Source organism: Narcine bancroftii, chromosome 1 (assembly GCF_036971445.1).
Source record: "Narcine bancroftii isolate sNarBan1 chromosome 1, sNarBan1.hap1, whole genome shotgun sequence".
Taxonomy (NCBI): domain Eukaryota; kingdom Metazoa; phylum Chordata; class Chondrichthyes; order Torpediniformes; family Narcinidae; genus Narcine; species Narcine bancroftii.
The window spans coordinates 332,002,264-332,019,692 of NC_091469.1; the positions used below are offsets into that span (position 1 = coordinate 332,002,264).

At 46.6% G+C, this 17,429-nt stretch overlaps 1 protein-coding gene across 1 annotated transcript in view; it reads right to left on the minus strand.

The window, feature by feature from the left end:
• LOC138757700 (trafficking kinesin-binding protein 1-like) overlaps positions 1-17,429 on the minus strand; it is a 178,657-nt gene that overhangs the window by 56,146 nt on the left and 105,082 nt on the right. The window contains exons 3-6 of the mRNA XM_069925458.1: positions 5,397-5,477; positions 4,404-4,438; positions 1,423-1,658; positions 961-1,046 (exon numbers count right to left, since the gene is read on the minus strand). Coding sequence (XP_069781559.1) covers positions 961-1,046; positions 1,423-1,658; positions 4,404-4,438; positions 5,397-5,477 — 438 coding nt within the window. The remainder of the gene's footprint in view (positions 1-960; positions 1,047-1,422; positions 1,659-4,403; positions 4,439-5,396; positions 5,478-17,429) is intronic.

Here is a 17,429-nt window from a genome sequence, read left to right on the forward strand (position 1 = left end):
TCTGGGTGCTCTGGTTTTCTCACACCCTTCAAAAAAAAGAGTACTGTGCTGCAGGTCAATTGGGTGTAATTGGGCGGCATAGGCTCATGGGCCAGAATGGCCTGTTACTGTGCTGTATGTCTAAATTTAAAAAATTAATCAGAGTTACTCTCTAATGTGCTTCAGGCTTCAGCAACACCAGCCCAGTTTACTCCCGAACAGAAAGCAAGACCCTCTCAGTGATCTTTTGGGGGGGGGGAGGGAGGGGTGCCCTACTTCAGAGAGGAATTTACTGGGTCTTTTAGACATATTTGGACAGGTACATGGATATGGGACAAATTAGACAGCATGGATGTTGGCCAATGAGCTGTTGCCATGCTGTACAACTCTGACTCCATAACTAAATACAGCAGAGATTACATGTACCCCAAATTCTAACTTTCAAGGGCTATATCTTCATGCCACTGCACATACCCAAACTGAGCATATATTTTTGTGAGTCAAAATGGAAAATCTGCAGATGCAGGGGCCGTGTGCTGTACACAAACGTGCTGGAGAAACTCAGCAGGTCACATAGTATCCATATGAACTCAAGGGTAACCAATGTTTCGGGCCTGGGCCCTCTGTCAGGTAGGCACCTAAATAAAAGGGTGGGGGAAGGGGGAGGAGGAGAGAAGGGCCAGGGGAGGGGCACAAGCTCACAGGTAAGAGGTCATAGGTGATGGGAGGGCAAATGAGATAGAAGCTGTGATAGGAGAGAGGACAGAGGGCTATGAAGGGTAGCTCGTATCAGTAAGGGAAGAGAAGGAAGTGGGGAGCTAGAGGAAGAGAGACAGTGTGATCGGGAAGAGAGAGACCAGGGAAGAGGAGCAGGCATGAAAGTTAGAGGTGGCTATTGATGCCATCTGACTGAAGACTGCTGAGACAGACTACAAGGTGTTGTTCCTCCAATCTACGCGTGGCCTCAGCTTAGCACCTTGCCTTCAAGAACCATCTCACACTGGGAGCCTGCAGAAGTCCCAATTGAAACAATACGTTTCAGAGATCCGGGGCGTTTGTCCATACACCTGCATAGGCACAGGAGATCCCCAGGTCCATGGCCCAAGGAAAAGCTCTGTCCTCCCACCCTCCTTTTGCATTCTCTCTTGTTGCCCCCCTCATTGCACTTCAAACACTTTTTTATTTCTCACTTCACTGGTTCCGACGAACAGTCTCTGGCCTGGAACATTGACTCAGGTTTCTCTCTGTACAGCTTTCTTCGGGAATCTGACACCATCTGCAGTTGCTCGATGACTGGTTCAGTAACGTTGATCAAGGTGTGCAACAGATGCACACACTGGAATCTCGCTGGAGGGACTCAGCTGGCCAGGCAGCATCCGTGGAGAGAAATGGTCAGTCAGTGCTTCCAGTTAGGATTCTCAGTCATGATTTGATAAAGCTGACCATTCTGTTGTGATCTTGACAATGGGATCTTCACCCCTTTTGCTCCTCAGCAAGCGCATATGCCAAGTGTCCACGCTGATGCTGCCTGATCCACCGAATCCCTCCAGCCTCTCCATGTTTGCAACTCGCACAAGAGAATCACATGCTCTTTCCTTCAACCTTTGCATCTTTAATTGACAACTGAAGCCAAGGTGTTCCATTTCGTAAAACAATGCAGGACTGGGCCAAGACACGGTCTGTAGGTCACAGAAGAATTCAAGGAAACAGATCTGAAATGATGAATCCCTGACTCAGAGGCAACCATACTGTTTTAGAATGATTCACTGATGCACTGCAGCAACAGTGCAGAGCTCAGTACATTGGCCAAGTCCCACTCCATGCAATGCTCCTTTTTGCTTACCAGTCCGCTGCTCTCCCACATTAATCAGATACCAGGACAGAGTAACGATGCCCAAGTCAATGATAATCCAAGTGGACATTTCTCAGCTGCATGCCAAAGCAGAAAGAGCGAGGGGAAAGGACACACATCCCAGGACATAAACCTTTCCATCCTCAGTCTTGACTTGAGTGGAGAATCTACGACCAGAGGTTACAGCCTCAGGATAAAAGGACATCCCTTTAGAACAGAGATGAGAAGTTTCCTTAGCCGAGTGGTAAATCTGTAAAATTTGTTGTCACAGGCAGCTGTGGAGACCAAGTCATTTCATAGTTTTAAAGCAGAGGTTGATAGGTTCTTGATTAATCAGTGTGTCAAAGAGCATAGGCAGAAGGCAGGAGAATGGGGCTGAAAGGAAAAATACATCAGGCATGATTCAAATGGCAGGGCAGACTAAATGGCCAAACTCTGCTCCAAAATCCTATGGTCTTTATACAAATGTGTTCAATGGTTTTCTGATTCCCTCAATCTAAAATTTCCAAACCTTCATCGACTCCATCCACACCTCCCCTGTCCCCTCCATCGACTCCATCCACACCTCCCTCGTCCCCTCCATTGACTCAGTCCACACCTCCCTTGTCCCCTCCATCGATTCTGTCTACACCTCCCTTGACCCCTCCATCGACTCCCTTGTCATTTCTATTGACTCTGTCCACGCCTCCCTTGTCCCGTCCATCGACTGCCCACTCCTCCCTCGTCCCCTCCATTGACTCTGCCTACATCTCCCCCTGTTCTACCCCACCCACCTTCTCTTCCCCCCCCCTTACCCCATTGGGCAGAGGACACACATGTGTAAACATGAAACATGAGAGTTCTTTTCTGCTGCTATCAGACTCATAAGTGGCCCTCTCATTGGTAAAGGATGATGCCTTGCACTAATGTTTATAATGATATATTTCTCTGCATGGTTTTTGTACTTTATCCATAGCCTGCACCACCAAGTGCTATCTGTGTGGAGCTTGTACGCTTTCCTTGTGACTGGGTGAGCCTCTCCTGAGATTCAGTTTCATCCCACCACTGAGCACTGTCCCTTCTGTGTTTGGGAGTGGTACAGTCTGGAGGGGGTGGGTGGGAATGAAAAAAATCAATGATGGTTGGTGAAGGCTGGTACAAAAGGGACATTTTAAAGACTTAGATAGACACAAGGATGGAATTAAATAGAGGATTATGGGTATGGAAGGTAGGGGAGGGTTAGATTGTTGTGTAGTAGGTTAACAGAGGTCAACACAACATTGTTGGGGGGGGTGGGAAGGGATGGTACTATGCTGGAATGATCTATGTTCTAAACCTATTTCAGTCAATTCTCCCATTTGGACATCCTGGAAACCAATGGAATCCTTCCTGGCAAAAGAGTGAGACTTTGCCCACAATGTGTGAAGTGGCCATGGGCCACTGATGGCCACCTGCTGCCTGGCCCTGTACCCAACCCTTGTGGGAGAGCTAAAACAGCAACAGCTGGCAGATTACCTCAGGGCGGATGTCTTCCAGTTCACTTTTCTCGATTTCACAACTCCCAGCTACATCGACAGTCTGGGCCACAGGCCACGGGTTTGTGCTTGCTCTGTATAGACCAGGATTCCACAGCAACTCTGAGACTCAAACTGTGGACCTCCCACCAGATGCTTCCTAAACTTGGTCACTCTGTAGGGGTCACTCACTGAGTTCTGAATCCTTGGGTGCATCTGAACAAGAAAAAATGGTACATGAACTCCTTTTGCCCCAACTCTAGCAGCCCTGGGCAGTCACTTCTGCACCCAGGGAAAAGGGCAAGAGCATCAAAACCTGGACTGCCAGGATGCAAAATAGCTTCTTCCCATAGGTTGTGAGATTAATCATGTTTGCAGGTGATACATCAGCAGTCGGCCTCATCAGAGACGAAAGTGAGTTGGCCTACAGAGAGGCGGTTGAAAGGCTTGTCAGACAGTACCAGAACAACCTGAGTCTCAATGTGGACAAGAAAAAGGAGATGATTGTGGACTTCAGGAGGACGAAGGTCAACCATTCTCCATTACACATCAATGGTTCCATCATGCACAGAGAGTGGAGAGTATGAAGTTCTTTGATGTACCTATAATGGTCGATCTATTCTGGACCCACAACACCTCCTCATTAATCAGGAAAGTGCAGTAGCACCTACACTTCTTAAGGAGGTTAAGGAGGGCAAGGCTACTGGCCCCTATCCTGACTACAGAGGATCATCAAAACAGCTGAGAAGATCACTGGGGTCTCCCTTTCCTCCAGTGACGACATTCACAGGGAGCATTGCTTAAATAGGACTTAAAGAATTATAGAGCTCCCCTTCCTCCAGCACACAGTATCTTTGAGTCAGCACCAACAGGAAGGAGAAACAGGAGCATCAAAGTCAGGACTGCCAGGCTGGGGAAAGGCTTCTACTCACAGGCTGTGAGATTAATGAACGGTATCCCTGTAACTGACTAAATCATCCTAAAATCGTTATATATTTATTTTGTACTCTATGTATTCAGGTGATTATCTTGTGCAGTGTATGTGTATGCACTGTGGTCTGGAGAAACACTCTACTGACCAAGTAATCAACATTGTTCCTTAAAAACAAGGCATCTTGATTTGAGCAAAAAAAGATAAATTCATTAAAGGAACATTGAGACAAGTTTTAAGGGATAGAGGCTGAGAAAGGAGAGGGAAAGCAGTGTGGGAAGGAATTAACAGCGAAGAATGAGTGCTCATTATACACTATCGAAAAGAGAAATGCTGGAGAAACTCAGCAGGCCTTCCAGCGGCCATATGAGATAAAGATAATATTAATGATATTTCGGGCTTGAGCCCTTCCTCAAGGTATGAGGAAAAGGCAAGGTGGTGCCTGGATATAAAGGCAGGGGGAGGCGGAAGAAAGGAGCAGGGGGAGGAGCACAGGTCAATGGCCAAGGAGCCAGGAGAAGTGAGAATTGATCGTGGAGGGGGGGGGAGGGGTGTGGCTCTGTGAAGATAGATCTGAGGAAGAGACAGAGAAAGGGAGGGGGAGAGAGAGGAGCTAGGGAAAGAAGGAAATGTAGGGATAGAGAAAAGGGAGAGATGGTGGAGTGGGGGAGGCTGACAGAAAATGGAGGTCAATATTAATGCCATCTGGTTGGAGGGTACCCAAACGGAATATGAGGTGCTGTTCCTCCATTTTGCGGGTGGTCTCAGTCTGGCAGTGTGTGAGACCATGGACAGACATGTTGCCATGAGAATGGAGTGGCAAATTGAAAAGGGTTGCACTGCCAGACTGAGACCACCCAAAAATTGAAGGCAAAAAGCATGCTTGGAGTACATGCTTGGCCAGGCATAGTGGTGAAGGCTGGTGCAATAGGGACATTCAAAAGATTCTTAGACAGGCACATGGATGTAAGAAAAATAGAGGGTTATGAGTGTGAGATAGGATTGGATCGTTGTGGAAGAGGTCAGCACAACATTGTGGACCGAAGGGCCTGTACTGTGCTTGAATATTCTATAACATGACAGTAACCAATCATAATTTCACCTCAGTAATCCAAGAAGTTTCTAAATGACCAAGCAGCACTTGCCTCTTCCAGCAGACGTGTGACAGCATCGATATCACTGTAGGTTTTCGTCATCTGGCCCACTCGCTCTGCACACAGCACTGCCAAGGTAGAGACAGGAGCACAGTTAGCCATGGCTCACCAGTACTCAACATGTTTCCATTGACTGCCAGTTTCAAAGGGCACTCCATTGTTTACCACACACTGGCACATTCCAGAGTAAATAAAACCAAATGAATCACTGACAGATCATTATTTTTAATATACCTGTAATCAGTTAATTAGAAAGCGAGTTATTTCTGTCAGTGGAACCATCATAAATGCTGGTGGTTTACTCCAGATAGAAAAGTACTCTGTACGCCCGATGGAGTCTCATGGTGTGGAAGTAGTTCCTTTGGCCCAACTTGCCCATGGTGCCCAAACTCTCCCACACACACTGGTCCCACCTGCCTGTGTTTGGCCCATATCCCTCTAAACCCACCCTATCCATGGATCCGTCAAAACGTTTCTGAAACATTGCAATAATACCTGCCTCAACCACCTCCTCCAGCAGCCCGTTCCATACACCCACTTCCCTCTGTGTAAAAAAAAAGTTACCCCTCAGGTTCCTGTTAAATCTCTCCCCCTTCACCTTAAACCTGTGTCTTCTGGTTACCAATTCTCCTCCTCTGGGCAAAAGACTCTGCATTCACCCTATCTATTCCTCTCATGATTTTGTACACCTCTATGAGATCACCCCAGAAACTCCTGTGCTCCAAGAAATAATGTCCTAACCTGCTCAACATCACCCTGTAGTTCAGGCCTGAGTCCTGACAACATCTTTGTAAATCTCTGCACCCTCTCCAGCTTGACGACATCTTTCCTACAGCACAGAGACCAAAAACTGACCACAATACTCCAAATAAGGCCTCACCTACAACTGCAACAGGATTGGTCACATGGGTGTATTTGGACAATGTGGGCTCATGTCCTCAAGGGACTGTTACCATGCAGCATGAGCTGGTGCATCTGTGAGTTGCTGGCAGGAGAATCAGGTAGGAGGATGGGTTGTAGAGCAACAGGATTAGTGGGGTGACTGAGAGGCAGCATGGACTCTCCCTGTTTGCTGATGCTGTGATTGTCTTGAAATACACAAAAAGTGCTGGAGAAACTTAGCAGGTCACGCAGCATCAAAAGGTAGTAAAGGCCTTTGTCAAGATATGAGGCAAAAAGCAGGCAGGTGCATAAATAAAATGGTGGGGGAGGGGAGAGGTGTGGAGAGGAGGGAGAAAAGGGCAGGGGAGGAGCACAGGCTTAACAAGTCAGAGGTCATATGTAGATGTGAATAGGCTCTTTCCCGTGAGGGTATGTGAGATTTGGAACGAGGGGTCATAAGTTAAGGGTCGGGGGCAAACGTTTAGAAGTAACATGAGAGGTAGTTTCTTCACTCAGAGAGTGGTGGCTAAGTGGAATGGCCTTCCGGAAGAGGTGGTTGCAGCAAAGTTAATTTTGCCATTTAAGAGAAGTTGGATGAGTGCATGGATGTAAGGGGGTTGGAGGGTCATGGACAGGGAGCAGGTAGGTGGGTCTAAAGGAAATCACTTAAATCGGTGCAGACTAGAGGGGCCAAGATGGTCTGTTTCTGAACTGCAATTGTTATATGGTTATATGGGTGGGAGGGGTCAGGAGAAAAAAGGTAGAGAGGGTTCAGAGGAGATTTACTAAAATGTTGCCTGGATTTCAGAATCTAATTACAAATAAAGATTGAGTAGATTAGGTCTTTATTCATTGGAGCGTAGAAGGTTGGGGGGGGGGGAATTTGATGGAGGTATATAAAATTATGAGAAGGATGGATATAGTAGATGTGAATAGACTCTTCCCCTTGAGGGTAGGTAAGATTCAAACAAGAGATCACGAGTTAAGAGTTAGGGGGCAAAAGTTTAGAAGTAACATGAGGGGGAACTTCTTCACTCGGAGAGTGGTGGATGAGTGGAATGAGATTCCGGAAGAGGTGGTCTCAGCAAAGTCAATTTTGTCATTTCAGGAAGGGCAAAATGCAGATACGTCGGACTAGAGGAGATCACTTAGATTGGAATGGACTAGAAGGGCTGAGATGGCCTGTTTCTGTACTGCAATTGTTATATTGTTATATGATAGAGGGAATGGATAGCTCCGAATGAAGAGGGTAAAGGAAAGTGGGGAGCTGGAGGAAAGGAGACAGAGGGATAAGGAAAGAGAGAGACAGGGAGGGGCTCCTTCTGGTTCCAGGCACCTATGTATGTGTTTTTAAAAAACTTGCTTTGTAATCTCCCTCTTATCTTAAACCTCTGCTCTCTCATTGTTTGCATCCCAGGAAAAAGACTCTACAAGGAAATAAAAATCACTTTTGCCATTACTCCCTGCTCATCAGCTTTCTAAATTAAGTTAACCAAATATACTGGCTTTGGAGGCAGTGCAAAGGAGGGTCACCAGGTTGATTCTGAAGATGAGAGGTTTAGGTCATGAGGAGAGATCGAGTCGAGTGGGACTGTACTCGCTGGAATTTAGAGGGGATGAAAGGGGATCTTTGAGAAATGTTTAAAATTATGAAAGGGATAAAGATATCAGCCCCTTTTCCACTGGCACCCCGTCCTGGAATTAACTGGGAATTTAATGGTACAGGGTCCAGTGGAAAAGGAATGCTGTCTGAACGCCGGCGTCAAATGACATCATTTCACGCTGGGCATTAATCGCCTCTATCCCACTCATATCCCCGCATTTGCTGATGCCAGTGTTCTGATAAAAACTGGTGGAAAAGGTACAGCAGAAAATCACCTGTTTCCAGTTGAAGGTGGAACATTCTGATCCCCAGGGATGAGTGTGTTCAGTAGAAAAGCAATTAGTGTCCCAATTAAGGGTGGCCCAGTGGAAATGACACTCCACAGCCAATCAACTGGGATGCCAGTGGAAAAGGGGCTAAAGACTTAGATGCCATGGTTGGCATAGCAGTTTGTAGAATTCCTTTACAGCACTAGCGATCAGGACTGGGCTTCAAATTCCACACTGTCCGCGTCTGCGTGGGTTTTCCCAAGGATTCCGGTTTCCTCCCACCATTGAAAACGTACCAGGGGTGTAGGTTAATTAGGTGTAAATTGGGCATCACGGACTCGTGGGCTAAAAAGCCCTGTTGACATGCTGTATGTCTAAATTTAAAAATTGAAATGAGTAAAATAATTTCCACTGGTAGGTGAGACCAGAACTAGCCTCAAGGTTAAGGGGGTGAGTGAAAATAGGTTTAGGATGGAGAAGAGAAGGAACTGCTTCTCCCAGGGAATTCTCTGCCCAAGGAACATTAGGGTTACCTCATTAAATGGATTTAGGACACAATGAGATAGATGTTTAAACAGTAGGGGAATTAAGGGTTATGAGGAACAGGTGGGTAGGTGGAGCTGAGTCCGCAGCCAGAGCAGTCATGATTTTATTGAATGGTGGGCAAGATGGACGACTCCTGTTCCTGTTTTGATGTACTTGAATGAAGTTCCTTCAAGGCAAAGAGTGGAGAAGGACACATACAGGAAGCAGTGTGGCAAGGCTACACAAGACTATCACCTGTCATGGGTAGGTGATGTATCCGACGGCCCTCAAAAAACTGAACCCAGAAGCATCTGAACAGGGTGAGATACAGAACCTATGATTCTTTTTTGTGAAAGATTCCACAAACTTGGGGGCTGGGGGTGGGTGGGGGGGGGGCGGGGTTTGGAGGGAAGCACTGTTTAAAAATGAGGGCCTGCCCATTTTGACACTGATGAAGCAAACTTTCCCTCAGAGGGTCTGAGAACTATTTTCTACAAGGTGTTTTGTTCCTATAAGGGAGAGGGAAACAAATTCTTGATGAGCAAGGGGGTGAAAAGTAGATGGGAGTATGAAGCAGAGGAGTCGCTCAGATCAGCCACAATCTGACTGGCAGGCAGATTGGACCACCCCTGACCCATCTGTTCAGATGCTCGATGCAGGCAGATATCCCTTCGTCAGCTGCTCGTGTGAAGCACAATAATAAGAGCTCCAACCTGCACAGTTCAACAGTTCAGCAATGTCATTTTCATTGCTGCATTCAGAGGTTCTCACTTGCTTCAAAAAGGCACCAGTCATCAAAGTGAGCTGCCTCAATGACTATCGTCCAGGAGCACTCACGTCTAATGTGATAAAATGCTTGAGAAATTGGTCATAGCTAGGATTGGCTATGTACTGAAGTAAAGATCAGGACCCTTTGCAATTCACCCACCATCACATTCGCTCCAAGCAGACACATCACTGGCACCCCAATCAGCTCTGGATCAATGAGACAACAGCAACTTGTACATATGGCTGCTTTTCATCAACTACAACTCAGCCTTCAACACTATTCCTCAGTGCTGGTCAACAAGCTCCAAAACCTGGGCCTCTCCACCCCCCTCTAAAACTGGATCCTTGACTTCCTCATCTGAAGACCACATACAATATGAATTGGAAACAATGCCTCCTTCTCACTGACGATCAACACAGGTGCATCTTAAGGATCCGTGCTTAGCCCACTGCTCTACTCACTACATGCACGTGACTGTGTGGCTAGACCCAATTCAAATGCCATCGACAAATTTTCCGGTGACACCACAGCCATCAGCAGAATCACAGATGATCAGCTGGTTGAGAGGTGTCACAGCAACAACTTTTCACTCAATGTTAGCAAAACCAAGAAACTGATTGTGGACTTCAGGAGAGAGTGAGGAGAACAATCTCATCGAGGGGTCAGCGTAGAGAGGGTCAAGAACTTCAAATTTCTGGGTGCCAACATCTCTGAGCATCTGTTTTGGATGCAATCATGTTGATGCAATCATGAAGGCGGCTCACCAACGGCTATACTTCGTGAGGAGTTTGATTAGATTTGGTATGTCACCAACGATGCAATCAATGACAAGGTTGTTATACTTTGGATCTTGGGCCTTACGCTTCCACTCTTTGCTCTTGCCATCACTCTGATACAGGTTCATCTTGGAATCATCTGTCCGCAAGACCTTTCTCCAGAATTCTGCGGGCTCTTCCAAATACTTCTTGTCAAACTGTAATCTGGCCATCCTTTCTGTGGCTAACTAATGATTTGCCTCTTTCAGTATATCCTCTGTATTTCTGTTCATGAAGTCTTCTGTGGACAGTAATCATTAACACATCCACATTTGCCTCCTGAAGAGTGTTTCTGATCTGTTGGACATATGTGTGATGAATATTATTCTGTCATACAGAATATGACAAGGAGGTCCTCCTTGGAATACCAGTCCCTTTATGATTACTGAGCTCATTAGAACCCTCTTTCTTCTTAATGATGTTCCAGATTATTGATTAGTAATCATAAGGTTTGGGCAATGGCTAATACCGTTTTATTCTTGTTTTTCAGCCTCATAATGGCTTCTTAGACTTTAATTGGCACAACTCTGGTCCTGATGTTGAAAAATGTGTTGCGGACTCAAATTTAACTTCATTTGGAGTGGTGTGGCCGCCACTGATGATGTAAGTGATGCGACGCGTGGGGTAATAGCATATGTGCGCGAGTGTGTTAAGCATTAGTATACAGCTGATGAATCTCGGATGCAGGACAGTGAGAGTGTCAGGATCACTCAAGTGGTAGTGATCCAATGAGAAGGTCAGAGGAGTTTAGTTGGCTGGTGTTTGCGGAGTTGAAGAATGCAATGTTGTGTCAAGTGAATAATAGAAGAAAGTCGACTGCATGGTGTGCTGAAAGAAACGAGTGAGTGTATTCTTTATTTGTTTGTAAGCTGTGGTGAATCAGTGCGGTTACAAATGGCAACTACAGCCTCCAAAAGTGATCAAAAGCTTAGAAGCAAGTCTAGCTCTCTTATACCTGCACCAATGAATCAATTAAACATACCTGAGTACTCACAAACACCTGTGAAGCCAAATGTCCCAAACATTATGGTGTCCTGAATGGTTGGGGGGGGGGGGGGGGGAAACGACTATGTATAAAAAGTGCTGTAATTTCTACATGGTCAAACCAAAATGTACACAAATAACCTTGAATATAATCTGGAATGTCCACTTTAATTACATGTGAATTGTTTGATTACAAATTTAAAACTGTGGAGCACAGGGGCAAATAAAGGAAAAAAGTGTCTTTGTCCCAAACATTATGAATGGCACTGTCCTTGCACTCCAGCTTGTAACAGAGTGTGAAATGGGATGACTGGATGCATACATTGGGAACCACCTTGTTCCAACATAAGAAGCCGAAATGTCTGGCATTTCGAAGCTGTAAATACCCCCTTCAGTATCATCGTTGGTTCATTCCTCCCCAATCTCTGCATCAGACACCCGCAGGGGATGAGATTTTGGCAGGTGTGGAGCTCCATTCTTTACTCAGTTCAGACCAAGGGAATAACTAGGGCAGCCAGGTTAGAGTAGCAATTAGTGCAAAGCTGTTACAGCGCCAGTGACTGGATCCAGGGTTCAAATCCGGCGCTGTCTGTAAGAAGTTTGTACATTCTCCCTGTGTCTGCGTGGGTTTTCTCTCCCAGTGCTCCAATTTGCTTACACTGTTCAAATTATACAGGGATGAAGGTCAATTGGGTGTATTTGGAGTGGCATGGGCTTGTGGGTTGAAAATGCCTGTTACTGTATGTTGAAATTTAAAAAAAAACAAGTTTTTAAAAAACTTCATACCCAATGTATTTCAAACCACACACTCTTTAATTGCAAGCTTGCATTGCTCAGTTGATATATGGAATCTCACTCAAGAAGCTGAGATATCCATAACCAAGCGAGCCCTGAAAGAGATCCGAGGCTTCTTCTTCTATGTCTGTTATCATGCACACTGGCATAACTCTAGCAGACACCCTTAATTTGGGGTTTACAGATGTCTCATGCTGCTGACAGGCATTTCCTATATTGGTCTTGAGCTCCTCAGCATTGATCAGCGAAATGCTGCGCAACACCTTTACAGTGCCAGTGATCGGGACCGGAGCTGGGTTCGAATCCCACTCAGTCCGTAAGGAGTTTGTATGTTCTCCCGTTGTCTTTCTGGGTTTTCTCTAATGGCTCTGGTTTCCTCCCACCCTTCCAAAATGTACTGGGCTGCCAGCAGCTATACTTTGTGAGGTGCTTGAGGAGGTTCGGTATGTCACCGAAGACTCTTAAAAACTTTTACAGGTGTACTGTAGAGAGCATTCTGGCCAGTTGCATCACTGTCTGGTATGGAGGAGCCAAATCTCAGGACAAGAATAAACTCCAGAGGGTTGTTAACTCGGCCTGCGACATCGCAGGCACCAGACCACTCCATCGAGGACATCTACATGAGGCGCTGTCTTAAAAAAGCAGCCTCGATCCTTAAAGACCCCCATCACCCAGGCCATGACTTCTTCACTCTCCTACCATCGGACAAAAAGGTACAAGAGCCTAAAGACGAGAAATCAACGGCTCAAGGGCAGCTTCTTCCCCACTGCCATCAGGTTTCTGAAAAATCAATGATCAAAGATGCTGCCTTACTTTTCGTGCACAACTTTTTTTTTATATATATTATTGTTATAAGATGGTTCATAATCTGAATGTTTGCACCATGGACGCTGCTGCAAAAAACACCGAATTTCATGCTTGTTCATGTCAATAAATTCTGATTCTGAATGTTAATGGGGTGTAAATTGTGCAGCAAGGACTCGTAGGGTTGAATTGGCCTTACAGTGCTGTATGTCTAAAATTTTTTCAATTTAAAAATGGATAAATCAGGATGGTCAGTTGCTCTGCAACTATTGTACACAAAATGTGCAACCATTACACACATAATTAAGGTTCTTTAAGCCGTTAACAGGTAGTTTAAGGCTGTGAACAAGTTGAAGCAAGTCCCAATTCTTGTTCCCTCACACAATTCCTCATAAGCCCGACACATGAGAAGCTTCTCCTTGCATCATTTCCAGCACTTTCCAGCCAAGGGAACATCTTGCAACATCCACTCTCTCCATCCCCACCACAACTCTGCATTATTTCATTGATCTCAGTCTTTTAAAGTCAACAGGCATGGGCCAGACGCGCTCATCTCATCTGAAACGATAACCTTGTAGCAACCATGTTGCGGGCTGAGCAGGTGTACATGAACCGTCACCAGTACAGCTCTTCAGCAAATGCATGGAGCCGCAGGCCAGATCGCAAGGTACTCATCTGGTTAATGGACCGCACATGCGCGGTGCTACATGCCGAGTGACGGCACATTGGTTTGCTGGCCTCCTTCTAGGGGGTGCAGGGCCCCCACTGTTTAATTTAAACCTGTCAGCCCTGCGGATCAGCAGCAAACACATAGTGAAGTTACCACTCCGTCCTGTGAAGCCCGGGATGGAGGGATATAAAAGGAGCATGTAAAACTTAAATAAACAGTCTTGCATTGACTACCCTGGTGTATGTGTGTTGATTTAGTAGCTCTACCCAGGTAGTCGCTTCAATTGGTGACTCCGACTGCAAGATTCGGCTGAAGGTTGAATCGACAGTTATCATGGGCACAACTACAGCAGCAGCAGCTGCCGCCACCAGAGTTAATGTGGTGGGAATTCACTTCTCTCGCTTTTGGACCCATCAACCTCGGGTATGGTTTAATCAGGCTGAAACCCAGTTTGGTCTTCGTGGCACAACGGCAGAAGACACTAAATTCTGGCACATTGTGGGTGCTTTGGACGTTGCTACGGCAGCTAAAATTAGTGAATTTATTGCAAATTGGTTGTCCCAGTGGACAACCAATACACCAGGTTCCACCAGTTTCTCCTGGACACACTGCAATTGACCAGGGACAAGCGCGGCATGTGGCTTTTGAATATGGAGGGGCTGGGTGAGAGGAATCTATCCGATCCGCTGAATGAGATGCTCACGTTAGCAGATAGTTATTCACTGCTTGCTTTTTGAGACTCTATTCCTGTCGAAACTCCTGGGTCGTGTCTCAATACCAATAGCGAACATGAATTTCTGCCGTCCCCATTACGTGGCCCAAGAGGCTGACAGACTATACCATATGTCAACACAGCTCACATACAGCCTGTATTCACAGCGGATACATCTCCCATGCCTTATGAGCCTCCTTTGTCTACGGTTCAAACAAAAAAGGAGGAACGTACTGAAGGGCAACGAGAATGGTGTTTTTACCATTGCCATTGGGGAAAAAATGCCCATAAATGTGTCCCACCACAGAGCTACCACAACGAAAAGGCGGGAAACGACAGAGTAGGTTGCCAGTAGTGACCTCGGCAGCTGGGACAAGTTCTGGCCTCCTGTACCTTCAAAATACAGACATGCGCACTGAGGTCAGTTTGCAGCCACCAACCTATTTTGAGAAGACACATAAGCGACAACACCTGGCTCTTCAAACTGCAAATGGGACTTCCATTCCCAGCTTTGGCACACGACGGGTCACGATTGGGATAGGAAGGGTGACATTCTATTGGGATTGCGTTTTGGTTTCCATCACGCAGCCCATTTTGGGTGCAGATTTTTTGAGATCTCATGACTTGCTGGTTGACGTGAAGCGGAGGAAATTAGTTAACACCACCACTTTTCAAACATACTCGCTGGTATGCGTCATCACCCTGTACAAAAACAAAGGCGAGAAATCAGACTGCTCAAACTACAGGGGAATCACGTTGCTCTCCATTGCAGGCAAAATCTTCGCTAGGATTCTACTATATAGGATAATACCTACTGTCGCCGAGAATATTCTCCCAGAATCACAGTGCGGCTTTCGCGCAAACAGAGGAACTACTGACATGGTCTTTGCCCTCAGACAGCTCCAAGAAAAGTGCAGAGAACAAAACAAAGGACTCTACATCACCTTTGTTGACCTCACCAAAGCCTTCGACACCGTGAGCAGGAAAGGGCTTTGGCAAATATTAGAGCGCATCGGATGTCCCCCAAAGTTCCTCAACATGATTATCCAACTGCACGAAAACCAACAAGGTCGGGTCAGATACAGCAATGAGCTCTCTGAACCCTTCTCCATTAACAATGGCGTGAAGCAAGGCTGTGTTCTCGCACCAACCCTCTTTTCAATCTTCTTCAGCATGATGCTGAACCAAGCCATGAAAGACCCCAACAATGAAGACGCTGTTTACATCCGGTACCGCACGGATGGCAGTCTCTTCAATCTGAGGCGCCTGCAAGCTCACACCAAGACACAAGAGAAACTTGTCCGTGAACTACTCTTTGCAGACGATGCCGCTTTAGTTGCCCATTCAGAGCCAGCTCTTCAGCGCTTGACGTCCTGCTTTGCGGAAACTGCCAAAATGTTTGGCCTGGAAGTCAGCCTGAAGAAAACTGAGGTCCTCCATCAGCCAGCTCCCCACCATGATTACCAGCCCCCCCACATCTCCATCAGGCACACAAAACTCAAAACGGTCAACCAGTTTACCTATCTCGGCTGCACCATTTCATCAGATGCAAGGATCGACAATGAGATAGACAACAGACTCGCCAAGGCAAATAGCGCCTTTGGAAGACTACACAAAAGAGTCTGGAAAAACAACCAACTGAAAAACCTCACAAAGATAAGCGTATACAGAGCCGTTGTCATACCCACACTCCTGTTCGGCTCCGAATCATGGGTCCTCTACCGGCACCACCTACGGCTCCTAGAACGCTTCCACCAGCATTGTCTCCGCTCCATCCTCAACATCCATTGGAGCGCTTACATCCCTAACGTCGAAGTACTCGAGATGGCAGAGGTCGACAGCATCGAGTCCACGCTGCTGAAGATCCAGCTGCGCTGGATGGGTCACGTCTCCAGAATGGAGGACCATCGCCTTCCCAAGATCGTGTTATATGGCGAGCTCTCCACTGGCCACCGTGACAGAGGTGCACCAAAGAAAAGGTACAAGGACTGCCTAAAGAAATCTCTTGGTGCCTGCCACATTGACCACCGCCAGTGGGCTGATAACGCCTCAAACCGTGCATCTTGGCGCCTCACAGTTTGGCGGGCAGCAACCTCCTTTGAAGAAGACCGCAGAGCCCACCTCACCCCAACACCCAACCCCAACCAACCAATTTTCCCCTGCAACCGCTGCAATCGTGTCTGCCTGTCCCGCATCGGACTTGTCAGCCACAAACGAGCCTGCAGCTGACGTGGACTTTTTACCCCCTCCATAAATCTTCGTCCGCGAAGCCAAGCCAAAGAAGGTATGCAGCAAAGGGAGAGTTTTCCAACTCAGGGTACATACCCTGCACAAATACGCCTATGCTGTCCTGCTCAGTGAATTTCCTGGTATTCTCTTTCTTAATTTCAATACCTCCAAAACGGCCCATGGTGTGTCTCATTACATCATCACCTCAGGCCCACCGATTTACACCAGGGCTCGTCGACTTCAGCCTGATAAGCTCGGCAGACAAAGGCAGAATTTATTGTAATGGAAGAATTGGGTATCATTCAGCGCTCCAACAGTCCTTGAGCATCACCGTTACACATGGTACCCAAGAAAACAGGTGGATAGAGACCCTGCGGCAATTACCGTAGGCTCAATGATATAACTACACCTGACAAATACCCTATGCCTCAAATACAAGATTTCGCTGCCCATCTGCACAATTGCCATCAGATCCTGGTCCATAAGGATGACATACCTAAAACAGCGATTATTACCATTTTTGGGCTTTCTGAATTCCTTAGAATGCAATTTGGGTTGAAGAACGCCACACAAACGTTCCAGCGGCTTATGGATGCTTTGGGCAGGGATTTAGAGTTCGCTTACATCTACTTGGATGACATCTTCAGCCAGTCAGACTGAACAGGATCACCACCTGCACCTGCGCCACCTATTCCAATGACTGGAGGAATTCGGACTTACCATCAAACCTAGCAAATGTCAATTTGGCAAGTCAACCATCGACTTTCTGGGGCTCAAGATCACGGTCAAGAGTGTCTTTCCCTTATCCGGCAAGGTAGACGCAGTCCATGCTTTTCCGAAGCCTACCACGATTAAAGGACTGCAGAAATTCTTGGGCATGATAAACTTCTATCATCGGTCATTCCAGCAACCATTAACATTCTTCGACCACCGTTTCAGCTCCTCACCACGAAGCACAGGGAC